The sequence below is a fragment of the Pollachius pollachius genome, assembly GCF_949987615.1.
Source record: "Pollachius pollachius genome assembly, chromosome: 18".
NCBI lineage: Eukaryota > Metazoa > Chordata > Actinopteri > Gadiformes > Gadidae > Pollachius > Pollachius pollachius.
The window spans coordinates 13,214,085-13,228,021 of NC_136951.1; the positions used below are offsets into that span (position 1 = coordinate 13,214,085).

General features: G+C 47.9%; 3 protein-coding genes across 3 annotated transcripts; 1 reads left to right on the forward strand and 2 right to left on the reverse strand.

The window, feature by feature from the left end:
• Positions 1–116: 116 nt before the first annotated feature.
• Positions 117–2,554, reverse strand: pex26 (peroxisomal biogenesis factor 26). The gene is made up of 5 exons (XM_079756241.1): positions 2,096–2,554; positions 1,711–1,851; positions 1,285–1,610; positions 654–794; positions 117–432 (listed from the first exon to the last, which is right to left on the reverse strand). The coding sequence occupies exons 1-5, from the start codon at positions 2,398–2,400 to the stop codon at positions 341–343; spliced, it is 1,005 nt and encodes a 334-aa protein (XP_079612367.1). The 5' UTR covers positions 2,401–2,554; the 3' UTR covers positions 117–340.
• Positions 2,555–2,659: 105 nt separating this feature from the next.
• Positions 2,660–5,235, forward strand: llph (LLP homolog, long-term synaptic facilitation factor). Its single transcript, XM_079755452.1, has 3 exons — positions 2,660–2,731; positions 3,032–3,256; positions 4,758–5,235. The coding sequence occupies exons 2-3, from the start codon at positions 3,046–3,048 to the stop codon at positions 4,919–4,921; spliced, it is 375 nt and encodes a 124-aa protein (XP_079611578.1). The 5' UTR covers positions 2,660–2,731; positions 3,032–3,045; the 3' UTR covers positions 4,922–5,235.
• Positions 5,236–5,273: 38 nt separating this feature from the next.
• Positions 5,274–13,301, reverse strand: hcls1 (hematopoietic cell-specific Lyn substrate 1). The gene is made up of 17 exons (XM_079755451.1): positions 13,240–13,301; positions 12,474–12,557; positions 12,164–12,237; positions 11,528–11,657; positions 10,811–10,921; positions 10,680–10,734; positions 10,169–10,279; positions 9,929–10,039; positions 9,792–9,847; positions 9,347–9,416; positions 8,930–9,078; positions 8,717–8,818; positions 8,540–8,614; positions 8,368–8,454; positions 7,740–7,983; positions 6,396–6,464; positions 5,274–6,109 (listed from the first exon to the last, which is right to left on the reverse strand). Exons 2-17 carry the CDS (start codon positions 12,555–12,557, stop codon positions 5,973–5,975), a joined length of 1,665 nt encoding a protein of 554 aa, XP_079611577.1. The 5' UTR covers positions 13,240–13,301; the 3' UTR covers positions 5,274–5,972.
• Between the last annotated feature and the right edge of the window lie 636 nt (positions 13,302–13,937).

Consider the following 13,937-nt stretch of genomic DNA (forward strand, 5'->3'; position numbering starts at 1 on the left):
CGCTCATGTATTACCCGTTAACAACCACCAGGTGAACTGGTGTCACATCACAGGATCAGTTTGACCAGGTAAGTTGTAGGACCACAGGACATTTGAACGCACATATGAAATATTACTTTATTAAAAAACACAAGAGACATTTCTTTCTCTCATTTCACAGACAGACAAGACTTTACTCTGAATCTAAAAGACTTCCACCAAATTAAAAACTTAATATAGAAATATAGTTTGTGCTTCTCATCGTCTTTCTCCGGAGGACAACCAGCACCTCACTCACACATGTTTAACAGAACAAAGAATCAAAGACAGTTTTCTGCTCTTCAGAGTCCTCTCATCGGAGTTAGGCGGAATACTGCTGTTTAAACATCACGCTCCACATCTGCTTCAACAGCTGGACGAGTTTGGAGATCCAGAGGTAGGAAGAAGGAAGTGCTGTAGAGAAGGAAAACATATGGGGGAAAACGACTCATTATATTTGTATTGAAAGGCCAGTGGATAAAATGTTGCAGCATCTAGGGGTGAGATGGCAGAATGCAACCAACTTAATTACAAAGTGCCAGAATAACAGAGAGAAATTAATCTTAAAGGTGTGTTTTGAGAGATGTTTTGAATGATCATAGGAGTGAGGGAGAGGAGGGAGGGAGGGAACTGACCTGGGTTCATTCTCACCACCAGGATGTAGACGATGACCAGAGCCATGAACAGTCTGCGCAGAGGAACCCACCCAGCCCTGCTCAGAGACAGGCTTCTGCACAAGAGTCGCAGCATCGCTCGTAGTTTGTCCATCAGGGCTCCTGTACGCCACAACACACCCAGAAAAGGGGCAGCTCATAAACAAGGTACTCTCTGACTAAGGTACTCTGACACTTTTGTGCAATGCAAATTACACTGAGTGAGTAAAACAAAATCATGATTAAAATCTTTACAACATCAACAATTAACCTGTGTCCATAACATATCGGCCAAATCCTCTAAGGAGTAGGTAGGGGTTAGTGCAACTTGATTAGGGATGATATCGGATTAAAGGGTCTGGTCGTTGGGGATCGAACACAGAACCTTTCAGCAGGAAGTAAAATACTTTAGCCACTAGCATTCCAAACTAAACTCTGAAGTGCGATGAATGTTAAAGGATTTCAACATTTTATTTTTCTCTTTTGGTATTTTTAAAACAGAAGAACTCAAGTTTGTGGATACTTATAACTCAGTGACAATTCAAATCCTTCAACGATGGTAACAACGTGTCTCATGCAAAGCGTGGGCTGAGACAGAAGTCCTGTTCCTAACCTCCAGGGGGCAAGGCGGCCACAGGGACACCCGGGCTCGGGCTGCGACTGGAGCCATCCGGCGTCTCCTGGCCCTGGGCTTCCTTCTCCATCACCACCTCCAGGGCCAGCTGCCTCTGGTCCTCGCTGAACGCCCGGCCGCCCACCTCGCCCAGGACCAGCCGTCGCGCGTCGTCCGTGCGCCCGAGGGGCAGCAGCACGCACAGGAGGTACAGCTCCGCCACCGTCCTGTAGGGGCCCGGCCCGGCGCCCGCGGGGCAGAGCAGCCAGGCGCCGGCGGCCTCCTGCACCGCCGCCTCCTGGCCCACTTTAGAGTAGAGGAGGATGCTGTCAGACAGACGGGGAGGAATCAAACACAGTGAAAAACAAAGAAAACATGACAACTTTAAGTCATACAAAAACCAAAACCACTGTAGAGATCTCCTACCACATCTGCATGATCTGGGCCGGGATCTCCTCCGGTCGCTCGTACTGGCGGAGGACCCAAGGGAGGGCCGCGGGCCACTGGTCGAGCTCTGCCAGGGCTTGGACCCCCAGGATACACAGACCCTCCTTCACCTCCGCCCCCCTGCAGGAACGCCTCGATTAGAACATGCTTCAATGCAACGGGACTTAGAGGTCAAACTGCATGCCATTAAGGAGACGGTATGGTTATGATGGCATCTTGCCCAGATGCTTACAGGTCACCTGCGGACATTGGAGATTGAATCCGATACCTAAGTTAGTCAAACACCCCAGACTATCCTGCCCCAAATGAAAGGTAGAAGATGAGACCCTCCCCTGTCTCCATGGAGACGGACTGGTGGTCCTACCTGCTGTGTTCCTGTTCGTTGTCCTCCAGAAGAGTCAGGCCTTTCTCACATAAACCAAACGAAGTCTGGAAATCCCGGTGGACGATGAACTGCTCTGCAGCCGCGTCCAGCAGCTCCATTCCCATCTGAGTCCCACCTGAACCCAGCGGGGGGCTCTGGACGCAGCGCCGGGGGACCTCAGTCCCACCTGGACCGAGCGAGGGGCTCTGGACCCAGCGGGAGGGGACCTGAGACCCACCTGCTGAACAGCTTCTCGGTTCAGCCGGTGAAGTTAAAGCGTTGCTTCTCATGGCTTCTTCTGCCATTTTCTTCTTACTTAACTCTTTAATAATTATTATTTACTTCCCAGGGGTCATTATTCCCTTATTTGGATGTTCACGTATACAATTAAATATAAAAACATTACACTCAGACCTCCATATGGTCTCAACTTCTTTATGTTTACAATCCTTCCGACTTCCGGGGTGCCAGTCGCTCGTAGCCAATCAGCTGAGACCAAGTCACAGGCTGGAACCCCGGTGACAGCCAATCAGCGCCCTCCTTATTGGAACGTGCGTCATTCATCGTTTCTGTGGTAAACACGTGTAACGTGTGAAGTTGGTCCTGCGGTGTTCTTGGCGTTCTACTTTTGTTTCGGTGAGTTAGACCTGATTGTTATGGCTGGTTTTGGTATTTCTGTGAATATATCTTTATTTAACTGTGTGTTAAATGTGTAACGGCTCGAGATAAACGGAATAAACCGCAGCTACAGTTTAGCCTGCGATGGCTAACGAGCTGTTCTGGTGTCTGATCGACATATGCATGTTATGTTAAAGAAGGCTGAAAATAAACCGATCAGTGAAACCACATTTTACATAAATGTGAATGTTTTTAAAGGTATGTAACGTTGGCCAACACGTGTCTCCTGACCACACGTTTTCCCTCATGTTGTTGCAGACGAGTTAAGGAAGATGGCGAAGAGCCTGAGGAGCAAATGGAAGAGGAAGATGCGGGCGGAGAAGAGGAAGAAGAACGAGCCGAAAGAGCTGGCCCGGTTAAAGAAGGCCCTGGCGACGGACGGGAAGGTCGCGATGGACGACGTGATGGACGGCATCCAGGAGATCGCCACCGTGGTGCCAGCCGCCAAACTCACGGAGAAGAAAGTGGACGGAGAGGTGGATGGTGAGCTCGTGTGTGTGTGAGAGAGATCCAGATAATGTTGACAGCCCAGTTCACATATACACCCCTATGACGGGGTACTCTCTACGAGTCTCCCTTGTTGTCCTATTACTGTGCTGTGATTTCTACAATGAGACTGACTTTCGCATCTAATCCGTTTTTGAAGAAAATCGGGATTCACACATGAATAGGGATGGGGATGGGATCATTAATATTAATTGATATCGATACCATTTTCGATACTCCTTAACTATCCGAGTCTTTATCGATACTTTTCTATTAATTGGTGTAAATACGAAGTGATTTGTGGAAATTTTTAGTGATGAGGAAGATATTTAGGAAATAATTAATTGCATTTTAAATTAAATATGTAATTCTTAATAAATATTGACATCAGTAGTTTTTGTTATATAAAATAAAATGATGAGAGCACTATACAACTCTATTAGTAATACAGAAAAATTAGTAATACAGTTTTACTCATGTTTCTCACCAAAAACTAAATTTACCGTTTCTTTATGTTACATTTGAACGCATCATGATAACCTAACAGTCGTTTTACTGAGCCAACCTCAACACATCATCACGCAGTACATCTGAAACTTTATTTACTTTTTAAGATAACTAGCTTGTTTGCTGCTGATTGCAACACCAATTTCACAATTGGATTACTATTTTTAACTGACGGGACTAGTGACAATGTCTGTGTGCGATTACCGCTCGTAGTTTGAGTGGATGATTAAGACGTGCCCGTCTGTGGTGCGACAGGAGATGGAGGAGACAGTCGAAGGTACTGCATTTGGCCTTTATTTGATGCACAATGCTAATGTGCTTGGCCATTGAGGTTGTGTTCCCCCCTTTACAATAAATGATTTTCGCCCGTTCAGCCATCCTCTAGAGCAAAGTTAACTGCCAGACTTCACTTGTTTTATTTATAATACCCGTTTGCTTACAATTACATTAAAAAACATTGGTGGACACGCTGCAGTGATTGGATTGATTTGATTTAAATGCTGTGACGCGACTCGAGGGACAAAAATAATAAGTGAACAACAGGACTCGATAGTGGTATTGATAAACCCAAACGTTAATGATTTTCGGGTTTTGAAAAAAGTGGAACCGGGTCCTTGATAGAACCGGGTTTCGATCCCCATCCCTACACATGAAGTGTTTGTATTTAAGCATCTCCCCATGCTTGAATGGCATGCCACGGCGGCTGGCATCATTAAGTATTATATTACTACCATCAGCTGGATTGACTCCTTAGCTCATCTATTCCTTTATTGCTGTGCCAAGTGTGAAAAGGCAAAAGCAGGAAGTCTCCCAGAACGTAGCTGCATTTGGGAATAGTGAAAATCACTAGCGGTGCCTGAAAGGTTATCCCAGTAATTTACCGGGGCTTTGGTTATGGTTTCATGAGGTCTGTTTGTTTTCCTGTGTATCCTGGATGTATCCTTGTTTAGGGATCACAATCTAAAGGGATTCTATGTGCATGTTCTTCTAGATGGGAAGATGGATTTGGACGGGAAGCGCTGCAAGAAGACCCACCTTGACGAGAACGGCCAGTACCCCACCTGGATGAACCAGCGGCAGGCCAAGAAGCTCAAGGGCAAGCGGCACGCCAAGAAGGGCGGAAAGTTCAAGAACAAGAAAGGCATGGCGTGGTGACCGGGATAGACCCGAAGGACATTGGCTCTGCCTCCACATGCTGGGATTACAGTCCTGGAATGATGTGCCTGGGTGTATGAACACGGATGGACATGTGGATGATCATCTTATTCAAAGCAGAGAACACGTTTCTGTTCATGTTGTCTTCTTCAGAAATGTTCAAGGACCTTGTGGTCAAACTAAACAGATGTTCCCAGGTGGGCGACTGTAAGCCCCTCTATGTTCTTTGTGGGTATTCAGTAAAATGGACCCTCTACCTTTTTTAATATGCTGTTTTACAGCTTCTTTTCCTCCACATTCAGCCACCGGGCTGACGGCGATACACAAATGGGAATAAAAAATCATTTGTATATACATTTTGTCAAAGTTTTTATTAGTTTGGCTGGGATTAAACAAAAAAGTGTTGCACCATATTCCTAATTTATAAATATTTATTTCCATTGAGATTTTATTTAATTACTACTCCCTTTCCTAAACACAGTATTACTCAAATACCGAGCACACAAGCTCTACTCAGTATTATTGGAGTGGTCTTTCTCCTGCCTCCAGGAAGTCACTTTTTCAATACTGTCACTTTAGTTTAAAATAATTTGAATTGCATATAATAAAACGTGTCCACTTCTAACTGCTAGGCTAAAAGTAAAAATGCTACAAATCAATTTCTCAAGCTCCATTGAAGCTCAACAAGCTTCCATCAAAGTCTGAATGAAAGCAGTGGAAAAAGCGACAGCGCAGGCTTAAGGCTCAGTTATTGTTCCACGTCAACGCAATGCAAGGGGGTTTATGGACCCATTACATCCTAGCGGACTCCTTATGTCCACCGCAAGGGCCTGACGTGTGCCTCCCAAAAATGTTTAATCTTGCGTTGAGGCAACGCAGCAAGAGCTGTAATTATATTAAAAAAAAACTGACGCAGAAAGAAAATGGGTTCACGACTGCGTCGGAGTGTCTGCATGTTCATTGCGTTGACGTGGAACCATAACTGATCCTTTAGATTTCCTGAAAATAACTTCAAATTTAAAAGAATGGTGAGTGGCGTCTAGCCCCGCCCTCATGGGACCAGCTGGACGTAGGCGGCGGGGAACAGTCCGCTGCGCCCCCCCCTCTGCCCCCGCCACCAGCCCTCGTCCACCATCTCGATGTGGGTGATGATGTCATCCTCCTCGAAAGCGATCTCGTCTTCAGCGTCTGGAATGTTGCATGTTATCATATTGTTACAGAACATGGCTGTATTAAAATGATCCATCATGGCAACATTTTATATTTCAGTTTTTAAGTCTGGAAGACCAGAAAATAGCTTAATATAATCACTCACATTTAACACGAGCGCAAACTAGTGTAGGTTTCTTAACATCGGCTGAAAGAATCGGGGTTTGATCCCCAATGTACCCCACTGTCCAAACAACATAACAACGACCCAGAACCTCACGCTCCTCTCCAGTGGCCCCGTGAGGAGGAGGAGATCTCTACATACCTCCCTCGTAGCTGTACAGAGCCCTCGCTGTCTGGCCGCACGTCAGGTCTTCGTATCCCATGTCTGAATCTGGGAGACGCCACAGTAGGTTTAGTGTCTGCTCGCTACGTCCTAGCCAGGGGCCATGCTCTGGCCAGGGACCCCAGAATAAGCCATGGGCCATGCTCTGGCCAGGGGCCCCAGTCCAAGCCAGGGGCCATGCTCTGGCCAAGGGTCCCAGTCCGAGCAAGGGGCCATGCCATGGCCAGGGACCCCAGAATAAGCCATGGGCCATGCTCTGGCCAGGGGCCCCAGTCCAAGCCAGGGTTCATGTTCTGGCCAGGGGCCCCAGTCCAAGCCAGGGGCCATGTTCTGGCCAGGGGCCCCAGTCCCAGCCAGGGGCCATGTTCTGGCCAGGGGCCCCAGTCCCAGCAAGGGGCCATGCTCTGGCCAGGGGTCCCAGTCCCAGCCAGGGGCCCCATTCTGCTTCCACCCACACATTGTTTAACCCAATCAACATCTGCTGCATTATTGATGTGAGGATGAAGTGGTTTGAATGCTTTATCAATTTTCTGCATCTGCACATTGAAATTCCATTGGGCCCACGATGGCACATTTCCACCGGCGGGTGCGGGCTGGTTCAGTATGCAAAAGTGCGGCACGGTTCGCGTGTTATGGACTGAGCCGAGATAAGCCGTACTCATCTCGCAGTACTCCTCCGTTAGGTTACTGTTGAGACGTCTGAAAGGGTGCCAACAAGTTCGAGCTACAGACACCGTCCGTTGGTTGGTCGACAGAATCGTCACTTCCATGCGACAGGGGGATAATAAACAAACGCAGTACGCTCAAGGTATTTCTGGACAACAGCGAAAGCTTCATTTATTGAAGAAAATGTCGCGCAAAAGTTTGATGTCCTTCTTTGACATCCTACAATGTTGCTCTTTGTTCATTGTGTCGTTTTCTTCTTTTCCCTGGATTTATTAGCTGGCTACACTGTGTCGGGCTGCTATGAGGTCAAGATGCTTACGTAGCTGCCGCGGCTATCGCCATCCAGCTTAAACCCCGGTAAAAATAAGGGTGCTGTCAGCGGTGGAAATGCGAGCCGTAACTGAGCTGGGCTATACCGCACCTTCACTATTGGGCTGAGGCGTGCTGGGCCAAAGCATGCCCACCGGTGGAAATGCCCCATTAGTGTTGATTAGGCCAGGCCTCAGTGTTGATTGGGCCACGCCTTAGTGGTGATTGGGCCACGCCTTAGTGGTGATTGGGCCACGCCTTAGTGTTGATTAGGCCATGCCTTAGTGTTGATTGGGCCATGCCTTAGTGTTGATTGGGCCACGCCTTAGTGTTGATTCAACCACTCACCTGGTGCTGGAGGTGGGGATTCCACATCCTCATAGTCGCCTTCCTCTACCTCTTCCTGTGGAACCTCTTCCTGTGGAACAGGAAGAGGTTGACCATAATCCAGGAAGTCCTCCGAGCGTGTGGGTAAATTTGGCGGCTCGTCGTACAACGGCTCTTCCTGTAGAACAGGAAGAGGTGGACCGTAATCCAGGAAGTCCGCCGAGCGTGTGGGTAAAGACGGTGGCTCGTCATACAACGGCTCTTCCTGGAAGCAGAACGACAACACGATTGGTTACGATGACCACTGCCTCGTGTTGCCATGGAGCCCACGTTGGTGAAAAGTATAACTTTTAGAATATCACAATAGAAGTATGCAACATACACAATACAACTTTGTATTGGTTGTACTTAATGGCTTGCTATTTTATATGATCATTTTTTATATTTTACTTCCTTGAAACCTTATGTTTCACTATTTTACCACTTCATACTTGATACCTTCTTGCCAGTTTCTTTATCATTTTATATTTTTCTCTATCCAAGTCAACATTATTTTTCTATAGTCTCAAAATGTGATCCATTGGCAATAGTAAGGTTGATTTTGCCAATAAAGCTCCTTTGAATTGAATAGAACTGAAAGTAGCCTCACATCTTCAGCCAGTTCTCCTGAGGACTCCATGTCGGGGACAGGTTGAGGGTAACCGGGATGCCCCAGCTCCTCCCGGCCGCTCTCCTCCTGAAGTAAAGAACCTCAGGTTTGCATACGCCAGAATCTTCTCTTTGTAGGACCAAGAGGATGAACAATAAAAACATGCCGTTACCTGCTCTCTGCGTTGGATCTCCTCTCGTTCCATCTGCTCCTCTCGCATCCTCTCCACCTCTCGCTCCCTCTCCTTCTAAAGGACAAAGCGAAGAAGACTTAAAACCTTGAATGGTCACTCAGATGTTCTTCCGATGAAGAGGAATGGCTTCTTTCACAGGTGTTGTGTCATCGTTACCTGCTGCCTGCCTTGAGTCTCCCCTCGCTCCCTCTGCTCCCTCTCCTCCTCTCGCTTCCTCTCCTCCTCTCTCGCCCTCTCCTCCTCTCTGTCCGTCTCCGCCTAACGGATGAAAGATGTCACACATCAGAAGGTTCCTCCAGGTTCCTCTGGAGATGCTCCAGACGATGAAGGAACGTCTTCTGTCCCGGGAGGTTCTGCGTGTTCCGTTACCTGCTGCCTGCGCCTGGTCTCCTGTTGTTCCTTCTCCTCTCTGGCGCGCCTCCTCTCCCTTTCCTCCTCCACCCTCCTCTTATTCTCCTCCCCGGACGCCTTGGCCATGTCCTCAAAGCGGGACTTCAGTTTGCCAGTGCCGGCGCTGGCTGGTGGTGGTTATAAATATATAGATAGATAGGTAGCAGGATAGTGCCAAGGCTGTGACTCCTTAAAGCCAAAAGGTTTCCGGGTCCGATTCCCAATATCCGCAGCCTACCTGCTACATCATAACATGCATCTGAAGGAAATGTGAATGGAAGCATTTCCTAAAAAGCTTTTTATAACAAAATTTATGCACTTTCTGAACTTTAATTACTTAAACTATTCCTCCGGTTATGTTGTTTGATTGGCAGAACGTTGGTGAGTGACACTTACCAGCCTCCAATGGCTGGGTCTTGGTGTATGCAGAGGAGGGCTGCTCCATGTCCGTGAAGGAAGAGGCGCTCTGGGGGGATTAGAACACAGAGCCCAGCCTTTAGTGACACTCTGGAGGGGTTAGCGCACACAACACAGCCTCTAGTGGAGGGGTTAGAACCCAGAACACAGCCTTTAGTGGAGGGGTTAGAACCCAGAACACAGCCTTTAGTGGAGGGGTTACAACCCAGAACAAAGCCTTTAGTGGAGGGGTTAGAACACAGAACACAGCTTTTAATCAACCCAGTCAGTAATACTCAGTCCAGTGGTTACGGTGTTCGATTCCCAGTCCGAAGGTTCTCTGTTCGGACCCAACTAACCGAAGCCTACCTGTAGCATCCCTGAGGCCAGACGACACTCCCCCCTCCCCCTCCATGAGAGCGTCTCAACAGGGCAGCGTACTCACTTTATCCACGCGGTCCGTCTGCACGCCATACCGCCCTCCAAAGCCCTTGGAATAATCTAGAAAAAAACAACCAGTAGGTCAGTGGCACCACAGCAGCATACCTGGTTTACACCTGGAGGAACGGAGCTCTGACCCACCTTTCTGGGACTGGTGCTTCTCCGTCTCTCCTTTGTAGTCGTAGCCCATCGCCGCTTTGTCCACGTTGTCCTTGTCGACGCCAAACTTCCCGCCGAAGCCCTTAGCGTAGTCTGGCACGGGGTGAAAGGTCACAGTGAGGATTCAGCATGAGGTGAGTTGGCAGAACTTTCAAATAACCATTGAATAAACTCACATAAGTTTGAGATAAAAACCGAAAAAGGTATGACCCTTGACCCCACCTCTCTGTGACTGGTGCTTCTCCGTCTGTCCTTTGTAGTCGTATCCCAGCGCGCTTCGGTCCACCTTCTCCTTCTCCACTCCGTACTTTCCTCCAAACCCCTTCGAGTGATCTAGCAGCAGACCCAAGACAGGAGCCTTAGAACAGGGCATCTGATCTAGGACTTCTGAAGAAGAATGAACCATCTCCTCTGACATTTACTATGTTCCCCTTCCTCCTTCTGGCACCCCCCCCAGACCCGTCCCTCTCCGTTGTTGGGGAGCTGATCAGCTCCCTTAGAGGGGATCTTCACCTTAGAGAGGATCCTCTCTAAGGGGAACCTTGAGTTAATCTTCCTCTCCCCCCCACCTGCTGTTCCTTTATCTGAGTCAATCATTTTGACTCCGATTTTTTGACTCAGTGAATCATTTTTCGGATCAAACGTCATAATGAGTAAACACAGAAACAAGGCTAAAGGCAAGAAAAATTGATTTCAGTCTGAATAAAGTAGAACTCAAACCAGAGCAGAATACCTTTCTGAGACGCGTGCTGCTCTACCTTCTCCTTGTGCTCGAACCCGAGGGCGGCCTGCGGAGACAGGAAGTGATGTCAGCATCGCCTCAGCCCGGCATCACTACGTCCCCCTCGCTGTCCCCCCCACTACCTTGTCCATGCGGTCCTTCTGGACGCCAAACTTTCCTCCAAAGCCTCGCGCCGCGTCGGTTTGAGAGGAGTGGCGCTCCACCTGCGCCACGAAGTCGTGCCCCATGGCCCCCTGGGAAATGAAGCAGGTTTATAATGAAGGGCAGAGGATGACTAAGGTTCAGTGACCTCCTGTTCAAGCTTTGTAATAATTGTAAACAGCAAAAGGGCTTATGATAGTGGCAATGTCATAAGTTGATTACTGACTCATGAGCTCTTGTTAGCCATTTGTAGTCTGGGATGTGGAAATGTGGAGCAATCAATTATTCAGGGGAAAATTCATAAACTTATGAATCTATCGAAATGATCCTTAGTTAACGTTAAATATGATTGACTTGTCAATCCCAGAAGGGAGCTTTGGGGGTGACATCAGCAGTAACAGAGAGGGGTAAAGGGCTGATTAGGGTCCAACGTTCACGCAACACAAGGGGGTTACAGACCCGTTGCGTCCTTGCGGACCCTCCTTGCATCCACCGCAAGGGCCTGACGTGCGCCTCCCAAAAATGTCGACCTTCCGTCGAGGCGACGCAGCAGCAGGGGCTGTGATTGGTCCGCTCACTAAACCCCGCCGCAGAAAACAGGTTCACGACTGCGTCGAAGCGTCTGCGTGGTCCTTGGGTTGCGTGAACGTGGAACTATAATCAGCCCTTAAGAGTGATGCCGTCATGAGGCGTCCCACCTTGTCCATGCGGTCCTTCTCCACGCCGAAGCGGCCCCCGTACCCGTAGGAGGCCTGGGGGGCCGCCGCCTGCTCTTTCTCCTTCCCCCGCTGGTGCTCCATGGACACCGCCTCCCTCAGCTCTGCCACACTGCGGGGGGGGGGGGCATCAGGGGAAAGTCAGAGTGGTGGGGGCTCGAGAGACAAATCCTCAAATACTATTTAAAAACATATTGGCAGTCCAAAGTTTTCTCGTCTCGTTTAATAAGTGGATCGGTTTTCCTCTTGAGACACACTTCCTTCATGGCTTGGTGGTGCCTGATGCTAACTTTGCTCCATATTTTAATTACGTATGCACGGCCTGGTGCGACCTGATTGGTCGACCGGGGCACAGTCATCACCCAGAGCTAGCAGCCATATTAGGAGTGAATCTCTGCTGCATCGACCGCACGCGCTCCCCTCCAACTTCCTCTTCCTGTTAAAACTGTGTCAGCGGAAGCTCTCTCTGGACCGATCGACTCCAGCCCCAGAGACCTGGTCTGTCTGCTCGGTCTGTCTGTCTGCTCTGTCTGTCTGTCTGCCCTGTGGTTCCTTCACACGGTCCGCTGTGGGTACCCCTCGGAGGGTGCCGGCGCTCCGGGTGGTGGGCTAGCTCACCTGATGTGCTCCGAGCGCCCCGACCCCTCGATGGTCTTTGCCCCCCATCGCTGCTCCTGCTCCGAGACGTCGTTCTGAAACACCCCCCCCCAAAACAAAAAGGGGATCTGAACCTTGTTTGACAGAACGTTTTGTCCCCAAGGGATGTGAGCAGCGAAGAATATAAAAGACTAGGGATGACATTAATAAAGATAATATTGTTTATATGTGCGTCCTCTTTTGGATGAGGGCTTCTTGGCAGCTGGTGGACGGCCCAAGCGTCTGTAGGTCCAGGCGTCTGTCCGTATGTCTGAAGGCTGTTGAGACTCACCTCAAAGTCGGGGTCGGTCTCCCAGTCGTCGGGTTCTGCAGACGCCTTGGCGCTGACATTGTGTCCCGCGGCGGACTTCCACATCTGGGGAACCAGAGCAGACGAAGCTTTGAAACGCAGCAGCAGTCGAACGCTCGACAGACTGTGGACATTTTGACCAGAGCTGGTGAATACACAACTGATGGGGCTTTTGAATCACTACATATTTATATAAAATATCATGAACACACTATTGTAGAATACTATTGTAGACATGCATATGCCCGTTGCTCTTTGTAGTTTGCAACAATAGAAAAGAAAATATTCAACCACAGTTTCTGGTATTAGTAAATCACAAGAAGGAAGTTGTTATTTGCAGCAGAGAAGCATTTCCTCATTATATGTCGGGGAAAAACACCATACATTTGGAAGAAATGTATAAAATATATTATACTATATGTATATATAGAGGAAAATCTTTAGTCTCATTGAAGGATAAAATGACGCTATAATGAGGGGGTTGAGCTGTGAATCTTTAGATAGGCTTATATTGTGTTTCACAAGAGGAAAAGGTTCACAAGTTAGTAAAAGCGTATCATTCCAACTCAATAAGTGGTCCTAGTCATAAATGCTGACTAGTAAATGCAGGCCTACATTCCTGTCATTGATGAAAATAAATGTTTAAAGTTCATGTCAACGACGAAAATGACTACTTTATGGGAAATAAAGATTGTGTATCTACAAAACTCAAAGACACAAATATTCTGTAAAACAAAGACAAACTTACCTTCAGATTCCGCTTCTAGACGGTGCGTAGAAGAGTCGTGACCGCGCGTTAGTGTAGCGTCGTGACCGCGACGTCCTGCCGATAAGGATATGACAGGCACGTGCACGAGCATGCCTGAAAACCCACCCATTGCGTCCTTTTGGTTAATAAATGACACCATAAAGTTGCATGTATAGCTTTAACATAAAAACTATTCAATATTCTGGTTCGGCTCTTTCATCTCAGATATAGGTTCAATCTATTATACCACAAATTTGACTAAATGGGCCAACGCTTTTATCGATAGGCCACTATTCCGTTAGGAAATTCAACAAGTTGGACTGCAACATTTTCATGATGTTGTAAAAAAAAAATTCAAACAGTCTGATTGGAATCATTACCGTTTATTGATTATCGTCCAGACCTTAAATTACAAATGCCCTGTTCCATTCAAACCACCTCGCATAATTCCTAAACTTTACAGCCCTTGTAAAATTGAAACGGGAAAAACGTTTACTGGTGAAGTTGAAACATGAGAACAATAGAGATCGACAGTTGTACGTTTGGTACGTCTTTTCTTTAGTAACTTTCACAAGAACAATGAATCTGAACACATGGGTAACATACAGTAACGGGCAAAACAAATGAAACAGAGGCAATAAATTACGCTTTAGCAGTAAGTAGTCTGATGTAACGGAGGTGACAGTGGGGGGGGGGGG

Bases quoted from the DNA above. Each gene is read 5' to 3' on its own strand.
- hcls1 (XM_079755451.1), bottom strand. From the start codon at position 12,557: ATGTGGAAGTCCGCCGCGGGACACAATGTCAGCGCCAAGGCGTCTGCA. The intron at 8,455-8,539 runs GTAACGGCATGT...TCTTTACTTCAG, and splicing joins AGATCCAACGCAGAGAGCAG to GAGGAGAGCGGCCGGGAGGA. The intron at 7,984-8,367 runs GTGAGGCTACTT...TTCTGCTTCCAG, and splicing joins CAGGAGAACTGGCTGAAGAT to GAAGAGCCGTTGTATGACGA.
- pex26 (XM_079756241.1), bottom strand. From the start codon at position 2,400: ATGGCAGAAGAAGCCATGAGAAGCAACGCTTTAACTTCACCGGCTGAA. The intron at 1,611-1,710 runs GTAGGAGATCTC...TCTGTCTGACAG, and splicing joins GCCCAGATCATGCAGATGTG to CATCCTCCTCTACTCTAAAG. The intron at 795-1,284 runs GTTAGGAACAGG...TGTGGCGTACAG, and splicing joins GGCCGCCTTGCCCCCTGGAG to GAGCCCTGATGGACAAACTA.
- llph (XM_079755452.1), top strand. From the start codon at position 3,046: ATGGCGAAGAGCCTGAGGAGCAAATGGAAGAGGAAGATGCGGGCGGAG. The intron at 3,257-4,757 runs GTGAGCTCGTGT...ATGTTCTTCTAG, and splicing joins AGTGGACGGAGAGGTGGATG to ATGGGAAGATGGATTTGGAC.